General features: G+C 45.0%; 1 protein-coding gene across 1 annotated transcript in view; it reads right to left on the bottom strand.

The window, feature by feature from the left end:
• Positions 1-22,656, bottom strand: part of ITPR3 (inositol 1,4,5-trisphosphate receptor type 3) — a 568,454-nt gene that overhangs the window by 103,261 nt on the left and 442,537 nt on the right. The window contains exons 33-36 of the mRNA XM_078644240.1: positions 9,216-9,341; positions 8,075-8,195; positions 5,086-5,273; positions 2,667-2,815 (exon numbers count right to left, since the gene is read on the bottom strand). Of these exons, the coding sequence (XP_078500366.1) occupies positions 2,667-2,815; positions 5,086-5,273; positions 8,075-8,195; positions 9,216-9,341 (584 nt within the window). The remainder of the gene's footprint in view (positions 1-2,666; positions 2,816-5,085; positions 5,274-8,074; positions 8,196-9,215; positions 9,342-22,656) is intronic.

Raw genomic sequence — 22,656 nt, 5'->3', positions numbered from 1 at the left:
ATGTTCTTGTCTCAATGTTGTCCAACATTTCAATGAACTTCTCACAAACCTTTTCGTCCTCGTGTGGGAGAGCCTTCAGCCAAGTATCCAGACCCAAAAGTGTAAAAAAATAATATGGAGATGGTGACTAGGGGTGAGAGCTTCCGGGGGAGGGAGTACGTTGTCACAGGAAGCACCAAATGGGGGATTCGTCAATAGCCAAAAACAACAAAAACAAAAATATCAAAGAACTACAAAAAGGTGGAGAATTCTGGACCCAACCACTAGATGGCAGAATAATGCACAGCATCTGAATCCAGAAAAGATTCATGCTGCAAACCTCCAGAGGTGTATCCTGCTTAGATACCTAGGAGTTGACCCACACACATAAGAAGGCCTACCCCACAGAGTTTTATCTGGGAAGGGCCCACTAACTGTGCACTCTTCTAGTGGAGAGCTTTTAGAATGTACCCATGAGAAAGCACTTGTCGAAAAAAACAGCTCCCCAGGAAGAATATTTTGAGAAGACTAGTCAAGGAAGGCACCCATGATACTGCATAGTGGGGAAGGTATATCTATGATGATAAAACCAAAGAATGATGCATGAAATATTGATGCAAAAGATATATCACTGAAGGTTTATATGAGAAAAAAATAAAAGAAGTGGCAAGCCACACCTGAGAATACACATCTTTGAAAATATATATTTAAGGTGGTATTTGAGCAGATATGTTTGAGGAAAAGTGTTGAGGAAGACACATCTAACAATATACAGCTATGAAGACATCTGAGAAGTTACAATTGATAAGCTATAACTCAGAAGATGTATCTATGAAAGTGTATAATCGATTTCTGAGATATATTAACTAGTATATATTTACCCATATACAACATATATTTAGTACACTTAAAAGACAAAGTTAAAGTGTCATTATGTTGAAGAATTAAAACTGAAAAAAGACTGGAATTTGCTAGTATGTGTTAGGACCAATATTGTTAACTTGCACAACAGCCATGCAAACCAAAACTGCACACCGAGTGGTCCAGCCAGCAAAGGCATGTTGGAGAGAGCAAAAGAGAGACTCAAATACACCAAGGCTCTCATCAGACAATTGAACCCTGGTCTTACCATTGTTAGATTCTCAAATTGCCTCTAAAAAGAGGGGTAAAGAAAGTTAGCTTTTATCAGTAGGGATTACTGGATACAACAGAGTCAGACACTTTATTGGTAATGGGCTCCATCCGTGCATGAAAATTAATAAGCTGGTTTTAAGACTCCATTTTCAAGCACAATGATATTAGTCACTTATAAGTGTGCAGGAGAACTCTAAGTATCATGTTCTTGTAATTTGTGCCTGAATATTTAGAGAGGTGAGTGGAGTGGGTAATTTTAAAGTAATCGGGTCCTCTCTTGGATTGATGTTTAAGGAGAGGCGAGTGGATGGAAAGTGTTATGAAGAAAATAAGGCCCAGAAAGAGGGGACAAGAAGGGAGTGATGGGGCAGTATCAGAAAAAACAGTAAGCAGCATACTGTGTGCCCAAGCAGCATATCAAAATCAGACAACTAGAGCAAAACCTCATTAAAATAAATAGTTTTATACAGCAGATAAGCCATAAAACAATAGACCGTCTTCAGCTCGGTGCCAAAGGAGTGAAGAACCATGACATCCAGCAACATGTCTAAGATAAGCAAAAATATAGTCAATCTCCTTTGAGAAGGTAGTCTGGGGTCCAGGCCCATTAACTCTGCTGCAGCAGATGCAGGTAAACAAAAATGGAGGCAGGACAGAGGCCACAATTCTGTTGCGCTCTATTATAAGGGATGCCATAGTGAACCAGTCCACCAGATGCTGGGGAGGAGCACTGGGGGACTTCTGAGAATTTCCATGATTTGCGATCCCGGGCCAATCTGATCAGAGTTGAGTTGCCATCTTGTCAGCCATCTTGAAGACCTAAATCTTGTTAGCTCTTTAGATTGAAACACTTTTACAATCAGTGTGGTCTCTCTGCTTCAGTAGAGTATGAACCTGGTCAACAAGAAGCGTGTTGGATCCCATTGAACCTTATAGCTGGACAGTTGCAGCCCTTTATTCACTATTGGTTGCAGTGGTTTAAGTATGTTTCAGAAGTGTCACATCAAGGAATTTTATGATGAAAGGAATTATATTGAGTTTACTTAGCAAATTATTAGTAAATTTAGCATGGACTTGTGTGATGCACCATTAATTTCCTGAGGCAGGAGATAATGGACATTTTGGTCACAGGCCTATGTGCTTATGTTTTTTGCTGTATCTTCTTCTAAGATAAAATGGGAATGCGAATCTTCCAAGTTATTGTTCAAGGGCTGGTAGAGTGAGTTCACTGTATGTTTAATATGTGGAGCTTTTTGAATTCTGTATGAGAGAGGTGAATCCTGAGAAAGCACCTATGAGAATTCACAGCTGGAAGGCATTACTGGGGGTTATAGATAGATAGATAGATAGATGGATGGATAGATAGACAGATAGATAGATACGACTTAGAGAAATAGGTAAACAGATAGCGGTAAAGCTAAAAAGCAGAAAACACAGCCTTTGATGACGCTAATGAAACAGTAGAGGGTTTTATAAAATTAGCAAGGTGAGGTGCAGAAAAGTCCTCCAATGTCTGAAGAAGACTCTCTCAGCACCATCTTATAGCTTCTTACTTGGAGATGAAGCCTCCACTTTCACATCGTATCCGGGCATCGGTCCCTTCCATAAATAGCAGCTCTGGGTGGTGAAGCACATCCACAAGCACTGAGAGTTCAGCCTCGACTAGTGGCTTCAAGCGTTCCTCTAGGGTGTTAATGACTTCCTGTGGAACAGAAAGGACACTGACCATAAAGACCTGCTTATGTACCAAGTTCCATTAACCACAACATCTGCTTGTGCTCCATCGCTGAATAAGCTAGAAGAATTATCCCAGAACCTCCCTCTGAGCTGGTGGCAGAATTGGATCCAAAAGAATACCATTTAGAAGCGGACTGTTATTCTTCCATGCTTCTATAATCAGAGGGAAGTTCTACCTTTTAAGTTTTTATAACTTAATCATTCCTCCCCACATCTTAATCTTTTATTATGCAGTTTTGCTCAGTTGTGTAACTATAAAAAAAATCTGCCAGTCTCAAGCTATGTATAAGATGACATAAACATATTTTTAAAGAGCACTTTCCCCCTTTGGGGCATCTCAGAGCTGAGTAAAAGAAATGTAGTCTTATCCAACTTATTGGTTCTCATTTCATCGACTTGGAAGCCCAAAAAGCTTAATGGACCTGCTGAGATTTAAACCTGTGAACCTGGTGTCAAAAACAGATTCCTTGAGTGGGTGCATTAGTCCATAGAGCCACCAGGCAATCCTACTTCTTCACTGTATGTAGACAATTAGATGCATTTATGTTTTTATAAAGAGGTAAATATGCAACTCTACAACCAGAAAAGTTGCCTAATCCGTATCTGCATGCTATAGATATGCTGTTCTTTGTCTCAGCGAGGAAAGCATTGATGCCACAACTCTATGGGTGAAACGTAAGGCAGTGGTGGGGTACAGTGTTGTATATTGAGCTGTTACATGTTCTTAGTAGTGTACTATGGTGTTGTATAGTATTCGTTTAGTGTGATGTTGAGTAAGGAGGGGTGGCAAAGGGAAATGGTGTTTTAGTTATTGTATTATTCTAGAGTCAAGGTCATTTATAAAGCACCAAAAACCATGAACACCTAAGTGCCAGCACGGCAATAAGCAGAAAAGATTAGGAAATTAGAGGAGGAATGTCTTTAACATGCCAGCCTTTGCCCTGAGACCTTCATCCTGGCCTTCCATTCAACCTACGATGATCAGAACTATATAGAAAATTAATGTGAGTTACCATAGTCAGACCCAGTGGTTACCTATGGGCAGCTGTAGAGCATATGAAAAGTGGATCTGATGCAAACCCATTGATTTAGACAATTCATGCAACAACCGTCTGTTGTTTTTGTAACTGTCCCAAAAAGATTTTTCCTACTATCTGCGAAGAGGTTCCTACAGTAAGAAAGTCTGGATGCCTCTAGCTAGTGTATCATCAGCATAAATATGAATTCATAACCCCACAATATTAGGAGATTTTGAAAGGTCTGCATGGGCCTTATTTACAACACATTTTGCTATGCCGAGCTGCGTCATTTTAAAAGCGCAGGGATGCGTCCTATTTACAAAAATTGGCTGCCATGTGCCATTGTGCCTGTATGCCTCCCCTGGAGAGGCTATGAATTCTGACGCATTCCCAGGTTTATGAAATGTAAATCTGGGAATTCGACAGAATCCATGGGTGTTGCTTGGCAACGCCCATGGCATGCCCCTTTCACGCAAAGTGATGCGTGAAAAGGGAGCATCTTTATAAAGCCATTAAAAGCCACGCAGGGTGACTATGCATGGCGGTGCACGGAGCTTGTAAATAAGCCCCGATATATATAAAAAAAAGTGCAGGCCTTAAGAGAGAGTATTGTGGCACTCCACATGTCGAGTCAACATAATCACCCCTGATGTCCTATCCACAAGATATGAATTACACTAATTAGTAACACTGAGCTTTCCCTGCCTCTAAATGAAGTGGGAATAACTAAGAGGTAGGCTCATGGAACATCCATAAGTTCTTGACAGATGTCCTGTTACCGCCTTGCTCTAAATGATGTCCTAAAGCATGACTTCACCTGTAAGCTTAATGTTGTAAATCAATTTAGTTTTGCAGATTGAATTAGCTAAATAGTTCAATACTTTTCTATATCTCTTGGTGTTTGCTTTATATCCCCATACAGACACATCTATTGATCTCTTTCTATGAACAGTCAATCCTACAACAGTCCCTGTAACTATGAAAAGTTAATGTTGCATGCTTTACAAGTATCTATTTCTGATCATGTTCCTGCATCTTATCATAATGCAGATTAGTCTGTGTGTGTTGTGTGTGAGTCATTAGACACTTCTACCATGTTATGCAGTCATAGAGTGTATAATTCACTCTGTGTTGTTTTCATGCATGCATAACTTTAAAGGCTTGCACTTCATCGAACAACAAGCTGCATACCGCTCCTAGCATTGGTGGCCCGTACCTGCAGCTTCTCAATGATGTTCTTGTAGTCCCACTGGTTCTGTGTGTTGGTGACTCGTGGGAAGGAGCGGCCACTGGAGGCGGTCTTGAAGGTGGATGGGTTTCTCTGCAGGGAGCTGTTGGAACTGTTGAGCAGGTAACTGACATGCGTGTCCAGGTCCATAGGGAGGGCAATGGCGCGACTCTTAGCTGAAACCAGGAAAGGCCAATACGGAACAATCAGAGTCAAAGGAAACGAAAGACAAGTCAGAAGTGGGTCTTTCCATGAGAATCAGCATGGCACATGATTGGTTTTGCAAGAGACATCAGTAATAAATTCCAGTCACTCCATGAAAACTACGCCATCAAATACAATATGTCAGTTTCCCTGCCACCTCTTCTCCCTCAATTTTACTTAGTTTTCATCTCTTTATGCTTCAACAAGTGTGAAGGGCAAAGGATTAGGGCACAGTGATATTAACTCATAATAATGGATTACAAATGTGAATAATGAGAACAAATATCTTGTTATGTTATGTTACCAGGGTATTTGTAGAGCGCGCAGCTACTCGGCTGAGTGTCCCGGTGCTGAGTGAGTGTGACAGGCTGACTCAATAGAAGAACGTGGGACTATTGCTGGAACAACCACGTCTTAAGGGCCTTCCTGAAGGGAAGGAGATTGTGCATCTGTCTTAAAGTAAGCAGCATACAGTTCAGAAGCATACAGTTCCAAAGTTTGGCAACTTGTACCTGGAAAGATCAACCTCCTGTGCGAGAGCGGAGGAACCTGGGGTTGCTTACTAGCGATAGGGATGAGGAGCGCAAAGAGCGCTGTGGGCAATCAAACTGGACTCTTTTCCTAAGGTAGGTGGCCCGGTATCGTGTAGGGCCTTAAAGGCCAGGACAAGAGCTTTAAAGAAGATCCTCTTACGGATCAGGAGCCAATGGAGAGATTTCAAGTGGGGAGACATCCGCGTCCTGGGGCCAAGTAACTGAGATATCTCAAGTAACACGTAGATTTTGTTGTCAAAGTCTAGGAGTAACTGCAGCAATTTTGTAGAGAAGCTGTGCGGTGGGAGGCAAAGACCTGGCTACATTCAGTGCAACAACTTCTAACATTAGACACCGGCTGAAGAGACGCTTTCCTTTCGGTATACGAAGACTCTCCACAACACTACAATATAGTAAAACCTAACATGTGCACAAATGACAAATGTATCTCATTGGATGGTGCTGCAGCTGTCTTTTATGTGCTCTGGCCCTTAACTTGAATTAGTAGTGGAGGGCACTGCAAGTCAGGTCCAAAGTGCAGATGATGGGAAGGAGAATACAGTGGACATGTGTGTCAGGGGTGAGAGGTAGGTACGTACTGTGTTTGTGTTCGTATATGTGTGCATGTGTATGTGTGTACACAGCAATACTGGAAAGGTAGGGTTTGAAGAAAGTTAGCAATTAAATGCAATGACTGGACCCCTACAATGCCAAATCAGAATGTGTTGCAGGTCAATTTGCAGTTGCACACAATATTGCTTCTTGATTGGTATAAAATCCCAGAGAAAACATCAGTACCAGTATTACAAGATTACGGAATATCTTGCTTTGAGAGACAAGATATCGTTGGCATAGAAATTGTGGGGCCTTTTTGATGGGTGAATCGGAATGGAAATGCTAAGCTGTCAGTGACTCAACACACTCTTAATGTCACCATTTTTATAAAGGTCATTTGGTTTAATGAATGGTTCAAATTTAAATGTAGCCGATGGTAAACCACCTTCACCCCACATCCGTGACCACGCATGCAGTCACAACGCGGTCGTTAAAACGACCGCATTGTGACAACGCATACCATTACTCCGCAAGTCGTTACAACGACTTGCGTAGGGGGGGGAAGGTTTTAGATTTAAAATCCAACTCCTTCCCTAAAGTCTGCACCGGATAATGGTATGCGGAGTGAAGAGGCATATTCATAGCAGATGCTACAGGAAAAAAGTACTTTTTACATTAACTTTTGTCAGATATGAAAAGTCCTAATTTATATTTTTAGTCTAATAGAAGACCATTTACTTTCCAGTGTTTTAATGTTTACATCTCTCGAAGTAGTAGACAAATATTGATGGAAAATGTCCTAATTTTTATTTTCAGTCTAAGAAAAGAGTGGTAATCAAGTTTAATCATTTATTGCCCAGTGTTTGAATGTCAAAATAGTCGACAAATATGGTTTTTAGGGATTGTTGTAATATTTAGAGCTGTCTGAGTAATCACGATTCATTATCTCTACTAATATGAGGCGATTCGTGTCACTAAGATGGTGAGAGAAGATTCTGGGTTCCAAAGAGGAAGAGGAGTGAACCTCTAGTATGAAGTCAACAAGGTGCTTGAGTTGTTGCTCCTCACACTTAGAGAGAGAAATACAGATGTTTGTAGTACTGTCCAGCAATAAGCTGATCCAAAAACTTTTCATAAGGAAACGCTAGCTGACCACAAGTGACTCAGCTAATCAATATGTCCCTGCCCATTACCAACCCTTTAAATTCAGCAAGCTGGCCACCGATAAACCCATGAATATGTACACACATTTCACCCAGTGACCTTGCTGACATAGCCATTCCTTGGCTGCCATGTTCTTTGGTATCTGTAGTATGCAATACATGCCTCGCCAACAGAACTTCTACTAAACAAACCACAAATAGCCATCAGGAACCCTACACACCTGGCCACTTGTAACTATGAATAAACCTACATAAGCTCATGACTAACTCTGGCCATGATACAAAACTGGGTATCAGTCTTTGTGCCAATTTAGTAGTCTTCCTACAAAGACATATACCAAGAATTCTGCCAAGCCTTCCAGGCCTATTTCATCAGTACATCACCCAGTTAAATTATACTCCAACCAAACAAACTAACAGCCATTCCGTGCCATGCGGGCCTATGTTACGCCACTGGCCATCCTTCTAGAAATGATAGAAACAGGTGGTGTCAGGTAGGAAACCTGTGGCCTTCATACTTACCGACCATGGCAAGGGCCCGGATACAGGCCTCCACTGAAGCCTTGTACTGCTGCTGAAGCCACGGACACTCTAGAAGCCTTATGGTGGACTGCAGCAGCTGCACAACAATCGCCTGGTGGGTCTGTAAGGCAGAAGAGATCAATTTTTTTGGCTGCTCTGACCCAGATCTGCATTCCATTAATAGCACATGCTACTAAATTTATAGCACAGAGATGATAACTGTGTGGTACATTAAGAATACATATTGTAGCTCTGAAAGTGCTTGATTTATCTGTAATGAAAGCAAGCTATAAATTCTGTTTCTATTGAATATGTTACCTTTTTAGTCTAATGGGACATCATGAGCTGTGCACAGGCACTTCAAACTATCCACTTTTTAAAATTAATTTGTCAACCTGTGACACTTTAAAATATGTGTTTTCAAACCCCATGCTTTTAAGTACAATGAGGTACTTATTGGAATTGGCTAGTGGGGAGAAAGACCCCGTGGGCTCGATAATAAAGCATGAAATAAAACAAACAGCTGTTAGTCTGGCTGTATGTTCAAGCCAAACATTATCACGATCGCCAAACCTAAGGGCCAGGGTATAATAGAGAAGGCATTTATAACAGCTATATACGATATAAAAAGCTACATTAAATTGTTATTTATTGAGCCAATATTTGGTGTGATTTCTATTAAAGACCACACTCTTATTTTCCCAATGGTTTTTTGATACTGGATGTATTTTTCTGCATTTGTAGTATGAGACAATAAACCTATGACTCAATAAGAAAAGTAAAAAAAAAAAAGACCACAGTCAAGACCCCATGACAGGTGTAGCGGAGCAATAGAGCTTCAAACATGCAAAATGTACATATAACAATTGTACGAGCTTCTCTTGCATACAGAATACAGGCAAAGCATGAACATCTGGAGATTTTCTCAAACGAAATCCAGGTGTTGTATGGACAGCAGTACTGCTAACATTCCTTATTCACACCAAACAGGTACAGCTTTATTCAGCGCAAGCTTCCCTCATGCACAGGATAACTTCAGCCCTGGCCTGCAGACGGCACCGAGAGATACACTTTGCCCCTCATGCTTGTTCCAAGGCCTGGATCCTCCTGACCAACCTCCACCGACATTTGCCCCACTTACCTGGAGTGAGGTGCTGTTTTCGGAGAATGGTGAGTTGAAGAATGACCTGATGGTCTCCAGTACTACAGTGAGCACATACTTCTCCAGTTGCGTGTCAGAGGAACGCTTCTCTCGCTTGCTGCAGACCTGCAGAAGGAACGCATGTTAGTAAGGAAGATGCACGATTTCCAGAATTACAGTCACTAAAGCATTTAAAACCTCTGAATGGCATCAAGTCAACATCCTGCATGTTTTCCATGTGGAAACTAATGTGGCTGCCATGATTGGTTGAGAATGTTGTGGCCTATCAGGTCACACATCTAAAACCCAGCAGTTCTGGATGTAGATAAGAGAAGGGTGATGTCTCCTGAGGATACGCTCTGGCATAACTGTGGCATATTGAGACTGCGCAATGCAATCGATTTTACTTTCTTTGATGCATGACATTGTCTACAATTATTTCTCTTCCTTGAATATATGTGTGTACAAATGACCCAAGCCGGTTAAACAGTATCCCCACCCATCTTTTACCTATTCCATGTCTAGAGCAGACAATGTAAACAGTCTATGCTGGGGCTTCAAAATCCCCCTTATAAGGCATCTGTAAAGACTTCAAAATGCTGCAGGATGCTTGTTGACAAATCAAATCAAATCAAAGCATTTGTATAGCGCGCTACTCACCCGGAGGGTCTCAAGGCGCTTGGGGAGGGGGGGTCCGCTACTGCTCGAACAGCCACGTCTTGAGCTGCTTCCTGAAGGCGAGGTGGTCCTGGGTCCGGCGGAGGTGAGTCGGGAGGGAGTTCCAGGTCTTGGCGGCGAGGTAGGAGAAGGACCTTCCCCCTGTGGTGGCTCTTCGGATGCGGGGGACGGCGGCGAGGGCGTGGCCGGTCGATCGAAGCTGGCGTTTGGGAGCGTAGAAATTGAGGCGGCTGTTGAGGTATCCTGGGCCTTGGTTGTGCAGGGCTTTGTGTGCGTGGGTGAGGGGACGGAAGGTGATTCTCTTGTTGACCGGGAGCCAGTGCAGGTCTCAGGTGTCTGGAGATGTGGTTGCGACGGGGGATGTCCAGGATGAGTCTTGCTGAGGTGTTCTGGATCCGCTGGAGTCTCTTCTGGAGTTTGGCGGTGGTTCCGGCGTAGAGGGAGTTGCCGTAGTCCAGTCGGCTGGTGACGAGGGCCTGGGTGACCGTCTTCCTGGTCTCGGTGGGGATCCACCAGAAGATCTTGCGTAGCATGCGTAGGATGTTGAAGCACGACGAGGAGACGGCGTTGACTTGTCTGGTCATGGAGAGGGAGGAGTCCAGGATGAAGCCCAGGTTGCGTGCGTGGTCTGTTGGTTTGGGTGCGCTGCCTAGGGCGGGGGGCCACCAGGAGTCGTCCCAGGCGGAGGGTGAGGATCCCAGGATGAGGACTTCCGTCTTGTCCGAGTTCAGTTTCAGGCGGCTGTTCTTCATCCATTCGGCTACCTCTTTCATCCCTTCGTGTAGGTTGGCTCTGGCGGTGGCGGGGTCGTTGGTGAGGGAGAGGATCAGCTGGGTGTCGTCGGCGTAGGAGATGATGTTGAGGTTGTGTTGGCGTGCGATGGCTGCGAGGGGGCTCATGTAGACGTTGAAGAGGGTTTGGCTGAGCGAGGAGCATTGAGGAACGCCGCAGATGACTTTGGTGGCTTCTGATCTGAACGGGGGGAGGCGGACTCTCTGTGTCCTTCCGGAGAGGAAGGAGATGGTCCACTCCAGTGCCTTCTCCTGGATTCCGACGTTGCTGAGGCGCTGTACTAGGGTACGGTGGCAGACAGTGTCGAAGGCCACGGAGAGGTCTAGGAGGATGAGGGCCGCTGTTTCTCCGTTGTCGAGCAGAGCTCGGATGTCATCGGTGGCTGCGATCAGGGTGGTCTCGGTGCTGTGGTTGGCCCGGAAGCCAGACTGCGAGGGGTCGAGGGATCCGTTCGTCTCGAGGAAGACGGCCAGCTGCTTGTTGACGGTCTTCTCGATGACTTTAGCGGGGAACGGGCGTAGCGAGATGGGTCGGTAGTTCTTGAGGTCGGAGGGGTCGGCTGATGGCTTCTTTAGTAGGGCGCTGAGTTCAGCGTGCTTCCAGTTCTCCGGGAAGGTGGCGGTGTTGAAGGAGGTGTTGATGATGTCCCGCAGGTGGGGTGCGATGACAGCGTCGGCCTTGTTGAAGACGTGGTGAGGGCAAGGGTCGGTCGGAGATCCGGAGTGGATGGAGTTCATCGTGCGGACGGTGTCTTCGGTGCTGATCGGGTTCCAGGCGCGGAGGGTGGTGGTGGGGGGCGGTGGGTCGGTCGTGGCGTGCGTCGGTTGAGTGCTGAAGCTGTTGTGTATGTCAGCGATCTTGTTGTGGAAGTAGGAGGCGAGGGAGTTGCAGAGGTCTTGCGAAGGGGTGATGCCGTTGTTTCCGGCATTGGGGTTGGAGAGCTCTTTGACGATGTGGAAGAGTTCCTTGCTGTTGTGTGCGTTGTTGTCCAGTCGTTCCTTGAATGCAGTTTTCTTGGTGGTGTGGATCAGTTGGTGGTGTTTTCGGGTGGCGAGCTTGAGGGCAGTCATGTTGTCCGGTGTTGGGTCTCTGCGCCAGGCTTTCTCAAGGGCTCTGCAGTTCTTCTTCGAGTTCTTGAGTTCGTCAGTGAACCATGGGGCTTTCTTGCTGCCGGGTCTGCTAGGCGGGGTCCTCAGATATTTAAGGTGTGATCTTATCTCCCCTGTGCTGTACAACCTACACTATCTCCTCATGGAGAAAAGAGCTAAAGTATAGGGAGTGTATAGCCCACCGGGCCTTCAGCAAGACTGGCTACTTTATTTTTTAAGGAGTGCAGTGATACAGTATTGGAAGGCCTCTACAATGTGCCACTGCCCACCTCTTCACATTGCCATTATATCAGAATGTTAAAATAGGCAGCAGAACCATCTAAATACAGAGATCATTTCTAAGGAATAATATGGCACAGGATTTTGGAAGTTGATTTCCAGTTTTGTAATTCTGTTTTTCTCCAATACTTCGAAATTTATATGGAATTTTAGATAGGAAATGCCCTTTAAATGTCAAAGACACTTGATTTCAATGGGTATATATTTTTTCATGGGTGGCAGTCAACCCGAATTACTACAGCAAGCCATATCTCAGGAATAGATGAAAGTTCATAGCAAAATCCTTGAACCTTCCACCATTCATTGTTGGGCATTTCCTGCTTTAGTCCACAGACAAAGCAACACAATGGGGTACCATTTTTGTCAGGAGAAATGTAAGGATTGCAGTTGGTAGGACATTTGTCGATCCCTGCAGATTCATTGAAATGTGAGGAAAATTGACATTTAAATTGCATTACTATAGCGCTTACTACCCCTGACAAGGTGTTAAAGTGCTTTCCAGCGAGTCTCATGCCCAAAGTTAGCAGTTAATCCATTGGTTATTGGGATTAGTCTAGTGCTCTCAAAACATCAATGTATTTACTACAGTTTCTTTATGATACATTGATGACTTCAGTGTGATCATTTGAGAGGGTTAGGTGAGAAACAAATGGTTGATGGAATGGATAAATACTGTTAGGTTCCAGGGATATGGTTCCAAACAAGGAGAGATTAAGGTAGACATGTGATTTTGAGAAGTCTACGTATATAAAAGAGTCATGCACAAGTTAGGAGCAAAGTTGAAACGCATTCAAAATAAACATGGGAGGGAAAAATTGGAGGTCTAAGTCAAGGTCAATATTTCATGCAGATTTTTAGGAATATAGCAAGGAGATTTTATGTGATAAAGTGATTTCAGACAAAGTTTACCATTTTCAAGGCATTCTGGGTAAGAAGAACGAGAGGGACTGAAGTCAGCCCATGAATCCTGGACTTCCCCGGTTCTTTAGTTTTCAGACATTTCCAGGTTTGGTAAGGTTTACTGGTTGCTGCTCACCCCAGACACAAATACCGCAGCTACCCACATCCACAGAATGATTGAAATTTAAAGAAGAATCTTGATGTATCGCATTGCATTTCAGGGCTCTTCCTGTTGCATGCGATAGGCCCACTCACACAAGTGAAGGACTCTTTTTATTGGGAGATATGTTGGAATGCTAGGTGGTATGACTTTTGCTGATCAAAGCAGATTCCAGAACCTCTCCTCATGAAAATGTTAAGATATTCTTTGATTTTAGTCGAAGTTAGACCCTTGGAGGATATCCCAGGTGTGAAAAAGTAGTGAGAACCATGCAGGCTGCTACACCCTGGACTGCCCTTCCCCTGGGTTTCTACGTTTCAAAAATGTTTAGGTTGGTACCCTACCTTAAGTGCCAATGAACCGCAAGTCCTAAATACCACAGTTACCCCATCCTAAGAATCTATGAAAGTCAAATAAAAAATGTTGACGTTTCCTTGGTTTGTTTTTGTGCCTTTCCTGTCCTGTGCAATTGGCCCACTCATACATAAGGTACAGTTTTTATAAAGAAAGGTATGAGAATGCAGATTAGTAGGACATTAGTTATTATCGATTTAATTTCTTTGCATATTTGGCTTCCGAATGCAAGTGAGTCTACACAAAACAACACAAATCCTAACATGCCCCTCTAAATCACGTGATGTTAAGGGTGACGCTAAATTCAGATAATTATGAATACCCCTATTCCTAAAAACACACTCTTTGGCATATTTTAAAAGTGCATACCATTCCCTTATACATATTTTTGTTTATAAAATGTCACCTTTTGAAGTGATGCATGGTCACCACAATCTAAAATTATATGTCACAGCTTAGTTGATGACTCTGGGTAGCATGTTTTTTCGACAACATAAAGACACTGCATATTTATGCGACTGGACGAGACTTACAAGCTTAACGGTATGCTACAAGTATACAATGAAAAAAAGGAAAGTAATCTATTTTTTCCATACTTACTTTTTCCTACTTTTTTAATACAATCAGCCAGATTCATCTGGCGAAATGCGCTCGCAAAAGGGCCAGATTCTGAGAATCTGGCCCTTTGCGAGTGCAATTTTTGCATTTGGGATTCATCATCCCAAATGCAAAAATCGCTAATAAATAATTCGCAAATTTGCGAGGATTAGCATTTAAGGAATCTCTACTAGAGATTCCTTAAATGCTATTCATGAAACATTTAAAAATTGCGAATTCGCAATTTAGGACCGCTATTTACCACGAAGTCAAACCTCGTGGTAAATAGCGAAAACTTAGAAAAATGCATTTAAATGCATTTTTCTAAGTTGCATGCAAGCTGATATAAACCTATCTTTTTACTGGAATTATTTTTAGGCCTCTAATTGTTTGCAACGGTTTGCACAACACCCGATTTGGACATGTGTGTGCACAACATCAGTGTAAATTTACATTTCAGGGGTGCTACAGGGTGTCCTTTGGACACCCCTGCACCCTTGAAATCGCATCCTTATTTGCGATTAGCAAATTGCTAATCGCAAATAAGGAATAACTCCTCATTCATTCCTATGGGCCTGTAGGCCCATAGGAATGCATGGGGAGTTATTCCTTATTTGCGATTAGCAATTTGCTAATCGCAAATAAGGAACATGTAGGAATCGCAATATTTTTTGCAATTCCTACATGAATCCCGTTTTGCAAGTCCTTAATAGCGATTCCTTATGAATCGCTATTAAAGACTCGCAAAACGGGTCTTTGATGAATCTAGCAGAATGATTAGTTCATGTGAGAAAACTATGAGCGATCTACACAAAGTAACCTTTGCTGATATCGGAATTGTGTCTAATATTCCAAACATTATAACTTTCTGGGTTCACCCATGAGCTGCACATCTCTTTCCTCACAAACTGCAAGTAGATTGAAACCCCAAAAATAGGAACTATTGACCATCTCTTAGTAAAATGCAAAACCTGTAGTGTAAAATATTTTTTTTGCATATCTGCCAGTTTCTGAATGCAGGAAAGAGGGTGATATGACTGCAGCTATCCGTTTTTCTTGTTGCCAGTTTTTGGAGAAAAAGCACACATTTTCTTGCACAGCACTTTTCCCCATTTTTCCTGAAAAAACAACTAATTTTTTTATGAAGTTTAACAATTTTTTTAGTTCCCTCTTGGAAAACCCCCAAAACATGGGTATTTTCACAATTCCCAACACTTGGGAAAAAGTAAGCAAACTTAACATGGATATTTTTTTTGAGAACATGTTTTTTATAAAGGCTGAAGTGCGAATAGCCCTAAATATAAAATAAGGGAAATCCCCAACATCTAAAGGGTTAACTTATCATATTCCAATTCCGTTTCGGAAGTGAAACATCTTCTGCTGCCTTCTGTTACGTCGGAAATTATAACGTTGTTGATTCCCCAGATCAACAACAAACAGAATGATTCAAAAACCTTTATTGCTTCTCAGCTGTTGCTTTACCTGGCATTTTACGTTACCTTATTTCCTTAGTTTAGAATCGGTATTTGATGCCAGATGCACATAAAAGCATTCATAAGATAAATTAATGCATACAAAATTGCATGTCATTTAACCACGTGCTGAAATACCCCTTCGCTTCTTAGGAATTACCTAATTCGCAAAGCTTGAATTATTTGCTCGTACGTGATGGGCTTCAACGCTTCCAGAGAATCGCGCGAGTGTCTCTTTCAGCAGGTTGGCACTCATCTTAGGATAAAACACCTCTACTATCTCTCTGATCCTCTGGCCTCCGCTAGGCAGAGGAGATACACGATTCTGAGGACTGGAGCACCACAGTGTGCATTTGCCTTTAGCTTTGAAAACCTGCATCACTCCTTCGTGTCTCTCCTCTGACTATGTGAGATGCTGTAAAAGCGTCCAACCAGTCAAGCTCATGACATCACATCAGTTGCTGAAAATGCTAATGCCATAGCAAAGCATTTATACATGTACGAGGCCAGTGAACCCCTATGTAAAACAACCATTTAAAATATAACTATCCCAACATATACTGCAAAGTGATACACAATACAAGCATCTCTTTGTACAGCGAGAATATCTAATTGAAACTTGTGGTTTGGAACATTCAAATAATTGCCAGGTGGAATCACTTTTTAAATTATAGAACATGCATTACCTGCCTGAAAACACACATACATATTGTAAAGCATCAATGTATAATTTTGCTAGTTGTTTAGTTGTATGGCGCCATAGGCAGATTGCATGTAAGAGAGTTTTTCTTTAAGGCCACGCTGCGAGCAAGTGTGGCATTGATCTGGTAAGGAGAAGAAATGAGCCAATAGCTCAGCCTGGAAGGACAAATTGTGTCCAGTCACTTTAAACTCTGCCATGTCCTTGTCGGGGGAGGGGGGGGGTAATTAGAAAGGACAACGGGTGACAATTCATCACCTTGCTGACCGTACTGGTGAGGCTTTGAAGAGTTAGGCTCTTTGATACAATATGTGATTCCCTGTTTACCTCCACTATTGACATGACCTCATCTCCTTCGACCCAGAGAGGCAATGATTTCCTCTCCTGGACGCGTCTGACGGGTCTGTAATGCTGAGCCATAAACTCTGAATCTGATACTTCTTGGAAGTGCACCTTGCACTATGCATGCACAATACATTTTTGCCAATTTGTTTGTGCATGATAACTATTTTAATTTTTTTATTTTACAGAGTTTTATATAGCGCGAACTTGACCCGAATCGGGTATCAGAGCGCTTTACATAGCACCAGTTGCATTAAATGAGGATATATTCATTTTTGTTATGCACGGGGTGATTAAGTGATTTGCCCAGAATCACAGGGTGTTCAGCATCATTGCCGAGACTCGAACCCAGTTCCCCAGATTCGAGGTCCACCGCTCCAGCCGTTAGGCCAACTACTCTCCCCAAACTATATCGCCTGAGGAGAATACTTCTCTTTCCCATTGTCTGTTTGTCCCATTCCCAGTGTCCGTTTCTACGTAACCACCTTCGGTGTGTCCCGCTTTCACCAAGAGTTTGACCATAATACATTGTCACTACGGTTCCATCACAGGGTCGTAATGCCCCCTTCTTGCTTAGTGGTCAATTTGTGAAAAAATAAATGCAGGGCTCTCCTTAGGGGACAGCTTGCACCAGCCTATTGCTCCTATTAGTGCTGCCTATAACAGAACAAACTAGTAACCATGAGACCCTACAAGTGGGGATAAGATGTGGCGTAGTGGCAAGAGATGCCAATTTTGGAGCTGGAGAACCAGGGGGTGTGGGACTTGGCCCTTTTCCCAGAAATTTTTCGCTTTTTATTCCTTTAATTTAGGGTGCCCCCTATGTAACAAAAGTGAATAGGCCTTGTGTAGTGGAGATGCCCTGCGTAATGTTAAACTAATGTTAAGGTGCAGGTGCCCTCTTCCCCTAACATGGCTGCCCCTGACCCCTGCTACTGCAGCGTGGTCCTTTCAGGCGCATTCTAGTAGCCAGGAGCTGGCTGGAACCCTTCAAACAATGTATCAATACTAGCCTGCCCATAGCCAGAATGGTGGAACCTCCTAGAACCTCCCGGAACCTTCTGGAACAGGTGAGGTGACACCAACTGCCACTGCCAACTGTCAACTGGCACTATATAAGGAAAGGGAGGGAAACTTTCCTGTCAGATTGAGGGAGCACGGACCTGGGGGAGAACCTACGCAGGAGTTTTAGACAGTGGGGCCTAAGCAGGGACCTATGACACTGGGAGTGACAGGGCTAAGGTGCTGCCTTCCAAGTGTTGAGGAATCTTGAACTTACCCTCTGATCTGGCCCGGTGGGAGGGGAACCCAGAGTCCACCTGAGGAGACTGGCTGAGGAGATTTGATACCAGCCATCAACTCAACCCCCCCCCCTTTTTCTAAAGGGATGAGGATGCTAATGTCTTCACCATGTGATGCTAGTTCTCCTGCCAATGAGGAGTTACTTAATTGTCATTAAAGTGTTTAGGCCTGCAAAGGAAGCTGTTGACTCAAGGCCTCCAGGTATTTAAGGAACTGCTTAGTACTGAATAATGAAATGTTTCAGTTACCTATTTACATGTTTATTACTGTGGAACGCTCACCCTTGTTTGGTGAGAAGTGGGTAAAATGCCTACAGAATTAATAAGAAGCCATGTCATTTGGTTGTGTTTGTGATGTATTCCTTACAGGTGCTTTCGAGGAGCAAGGCGGAGGTCAGACCTGTGTTTATCTATTATATAATATTATCCAATATTTAATATTTATTCCTACAAGTATTTATTACAAAGTGTTGAAACCTATGTATTCTGAAGGAAAACTAATGAGATATTGATACTGTAATTCTTGATTACCCTAACTCTGCTCTATATATTGAAGTTATTTAATTTCTACACATACTCACTGGAGTGGCGTCAGTCATTGTGTGCCCATTTTACTGTCTCAGTGGTTGTGTGTGCTGTATAGTCACTTTACACGTAAGCTTTCGGATGCCTACCCGCTCGTGCCATGCTACCCTCGGGGAACTGGTGACCCCAGTTCCAACATATTGGTGTCGAGCGGTAGGATCCAGGACCTGTGGCCATGCAGCACCCTCCAGTGGGACAGGGTGCACAGCAATTAGGCTACACACCCATTGTGTGTGCAAGCCTAAGTAATTGACCCCTCCACTGTCTAGCCTGTAGAGTGTATCAAGACCTGTTTGACCTAATCCTGTCACCCACGTCCTGGTATCTTTTCCCAGATTTATCTGAGTCCCCACTTGGCATAATGGAGTTTTGTCAGGGGATAGGGGTGCCTGTTGGGCGGAGAACCGGGAAGAAGGAACTCCGTACCGCTTTGAGGGCATGGGTGGGAGCCCACCCAGAGGGGAGAGGGGTTGGGGAACAGGAAGGGCAGGTCACACCCAGGGAGGCGGGCACACCAGAAGACCCAGGCCTACTCAACATTGTTGTGCCTGACAATGTGCTACCGGGAAGATGTTCGGGGGCAGGGAGTAGAGTATCTGGGGGGTGTGCGTCATTGAAGATGCTAGAGCACGAGAGGGAGAGTGAGAGCCTTGCAATGGAAGAAAGGAAGCTGGTGCACAAGCTTCAGCTAAAGGAGTTAGAGCTGGAAGCCTTGGAATCATGTGTGCCAGGTACTCTTAATGGTGGCAGCGTACCCAAGGTTCGGGGTTCAGACCAGTCACAGGGTGTAGAACCTGGACTGGGGTTTCAGGTTCAGGAGTTGCCTGAACTGGCGGGTGGCTTACCGGTAACTAAGGACCCTACCGGTGAGACTCCCAGGGGCATCTCTCCGGGTAGAAGGGTGCGGAACTCTGGGAGGGGGTGCGGAGGGAGGAAGGACTCTCCTCTGGCATTGGTCCAGCCACAGGGTGTAGATCCCGGGTTGGGTGGCCGGGTTCAGGGGTTGACTGACCTGGCGGGAGGGACCTCTGTACTCAGAGTCCCCCCAGTGGTGACTCTCAGGGGTACTACTCCAGTTGGGAGGGTGCAGAACTCTGAGAGGGGGTGCAGGGAGGGGGAGGACTCACCCCTGTCACCAGTTCCACCTAAGGGTTTAGACTCTAGGTTGAGAAGGAGAGTGGTCCAAAGGTACCATGGGCCTGGCGCTACTGCCCCCCACTCTGAGAGAAAGCAAGGGCCAGAGGCTTCTGGATTGCCTAGAGGTCAGTCCTGGCCGCATCCCACTAGGGAACACCAGTGGGGTGGTTTGATTAGTGAAGAGCTGGCGGATGCCATTGAAGTAACGGGCCTGCGTCCACCTTTTTCCGCCCCAAGCAGGGAAGCCCATCAAGGTGATGATCGGTCTACCCTGGCTTTTGGCTGGGGGGAGACGTGTGGGACTTGGCCCTTTTCCCAGAAATTTTTCGCTTTTTATTCCTTTAATTTAGGGTGCCCCCTATTGTAACAAAAGTGAATAGGCCTTGTGTAGTGGAGATGCCCTGCGTAATGTTAAACTAATGTTAAGGTGCAGGTGCCCTCTTCCCCTAACATGGCTGCCCCTGACCCCTGCTATTGCAGCGTGGTCCTTTCAGGCGCATTCTAGTAGCCAGGAGCTGGCTGGAACCCTTCAAACAATGTATCAATACTAGCCTGCCAGCCTGCCCATAGCCAGAATGGTGGAACCTCCTAGAACCTCCCGGAACCTTCTGGAATTGGTGAGGTGACACCAACTGCCACTGCCAACTGTCAACTGGCACTATATAAGGAAAGGGAGGGAAACTTTCCTGTCAGATTGAGGGAGCACGGACCTGGGGGAGAACCTACGCAGGAGTTTTAGACAGTGGGGCCTAGGCAGGGACCTATGACACTGGGAGTGACAGGGCTAAGGTGCTGCCTTCCAAGTGTTGAGGAATCCTGAACTTACCCTCTGATCTGGCCCGGCGGGAGGGGAACCCAGAGTCCACCTGAAGAGACTGGCTGAGGAGATTTGATACCAGCCATCAACTCAACCCCACCCCTTCTTAAGGAATCAAGAGACTGGTATTTACAAGGGCGCAAGAAACATAAAGTGCCAAGAAGAAACTTTTCTTCTCACAGGACTAATAAGGGATCAACCAGGTATTGGTGCTGAGTCACCCCCTGCGCTCCCTGACGCCACCTGGGTTCCTTTTGTTGGTCTGCCACTGTTGTGTGGATTGTCCTGTTCGAACTATGAACTGCCTTCACCTAAAATAAACTACTGGTGTAGCGCTGTTAAAGAAACTGCCCAAACGCTGTATCGCCCCTCCAGCGCTTATCTACTAAGGCACTGTGAGAAGCACTGAGCCTGCTGATGCTGCCAGAGTGCGCTGTGATCCTCGAGGCTATAGTGACCCTGAAGCGCTATATCTGCCAGAAATGCTGTGTGAGGGCCACCTTGCATTCACCCTGGCGCTGTGAGCGGAGACCTGCTACCGGCCTGAGCACCGTGTCCGTGACTGTTGAGGCCCAGAGGCGATATAACTGCCCCGCGCCGTGCTGGCCTGAAAGAGGCTGTCACGCCCAGAACACGCCGCTGACTTACCGCTGCAATGCTGGAATCCACTGAATCTTCTAGCCTCCCCCGGTGGCCCCCGATGTCAGTGGAGGGCCGCCGCTGCATTGCTGTGGGCCGGAGTCTCTGCCGCGGCCTGGCCGAGGAGTGAAGAGTCACTTTGGCGGCCTCTGGTACCCTCAGAGGGCCGCCGCATTGAAAGGGAAGGCCGCCTTAGGCCTCGCTGAGCCCACCGAAGCCTCAACCCCGCATCACGTGACGGGGGAGCGCCGCATCATCGACCGCACCCCCTACAAGGCTGAGGAGAGAGTCGGAACTGCCCTGGGACCGGAAGGAGGCCCGGCGGGAAGAGCGCTGGGGTAGCGCGGGCCTCCCCTGACCGGTCCACCTTACCCGAGGCCGACGGACACTGAGGGAGGGCTCCGGGGAGAGTCGGAGTACTTCCCCTGGCACCGGAAACACCTTGGAGGGCCCTCCACTTCACCAGAAACCTCCGCAAGGGTCTTGAGGAGGCCGAAGATTAAAGGTAACCCCCAGGGGAGGAGGGCAGGAGGCCGCGGAAGGCCCGAGTTCGCCCCTCCCCTGGGGAACACTGTCAATGGGCCCCGTTGGCCCTAATTATTTATAGACGCCCCCTTCTGACATGGGCAGTAGCCCTTAATGACAGGATAAGAACCCCCAAAATTCCTCATTTCGTGACTGGACTGAGGAAAAAGTAGTCCCTAGTTGTGGAATTACTTTAGTCAGATTGCTTCTTAGCAGGGACTGAGTTTCACAAGGAGAAATCCCCTGCGGGTTCATGATCTATCCAAGCCTAATTAAATGTTTGGCCTTTTGAAGGGGTATTTACCTGACGGAATGTTTGCTTAACTGCTGAAATGGGAATGTTTATTCCAGGTCACAAAGATGTTTTCTTTACCTCTGCTTAGGAGGTGGTTCTTCCTGCCTGATTGTTAATGGTCGGTTTATCCCTGGGTGGTGGGATGTTGGGTTATGCCTACTGATATGGCTATTCTTCCCTAGAGAAATGTTGATGCATTGCCTACCAGTGTAAAATGAAATGCTCTACCCTGGTTTATTGATATGCAAAGGTCTGACGCAATGCAAAGTTAAATGGGAGGAAATGAAATGCTGAGCCTTCAAAGAAATGTTCATTCTTGGTGAAATAATTTAACGAAATGATCTGCATTTGATTAATGCAAAGGTTACCGCGTCAGGTTATATTGAATACTGAATTGCTCTCTGGATGAAGGAAACTAAGGGAAGGTTTATCTTGGGTGCACTGTTTATTCAGGCATCAGGTAATGGGACGGTTTTACCCTACGGAAATGGTCGTCCTTATCTACTGAATGGGTTACTTCTAGAGAAGGAAACGTTTATTCCAGCCTGACCAGTAATGAAATGTTCACCCTGGTTCACTGAGAAAAGGTCGCCTGTGTTCTAAAGGGATGAGGATGCTAATGTCTTCACCATGAGATGCTAGTTCTCCTGCCAATGAGGAGTTACTTAATTGTCATTAAAGTGTTTAGGCCTGCAAAGGAAGCTGTTGACTCAAGGCCTCCAGGTATTTAAGGAACTGCTTAGTACTGAATAATGGAAT

The sequence above is a fragment of the Lissotriton helveticus genome, chromosome 5_1 (assembly GCF_964261635.1).
Source record: "Lissotriton helveticus chromosome 5_1, aLisHel1.1, whole genome shotgun sequence".
In the NCBI taxonomy this organism is placed as follows: Eukaryota; Metazoa; Chordata; class Amphibia; order Caudata; family Salamandridae; genus Lissotriton; species Lissotriton helveticus.
The sequence above is the reverse complement of the archived record's forward strand: the minus strand, read 5'-3'. Positions and strand labels throughout refer to the sequence as shown.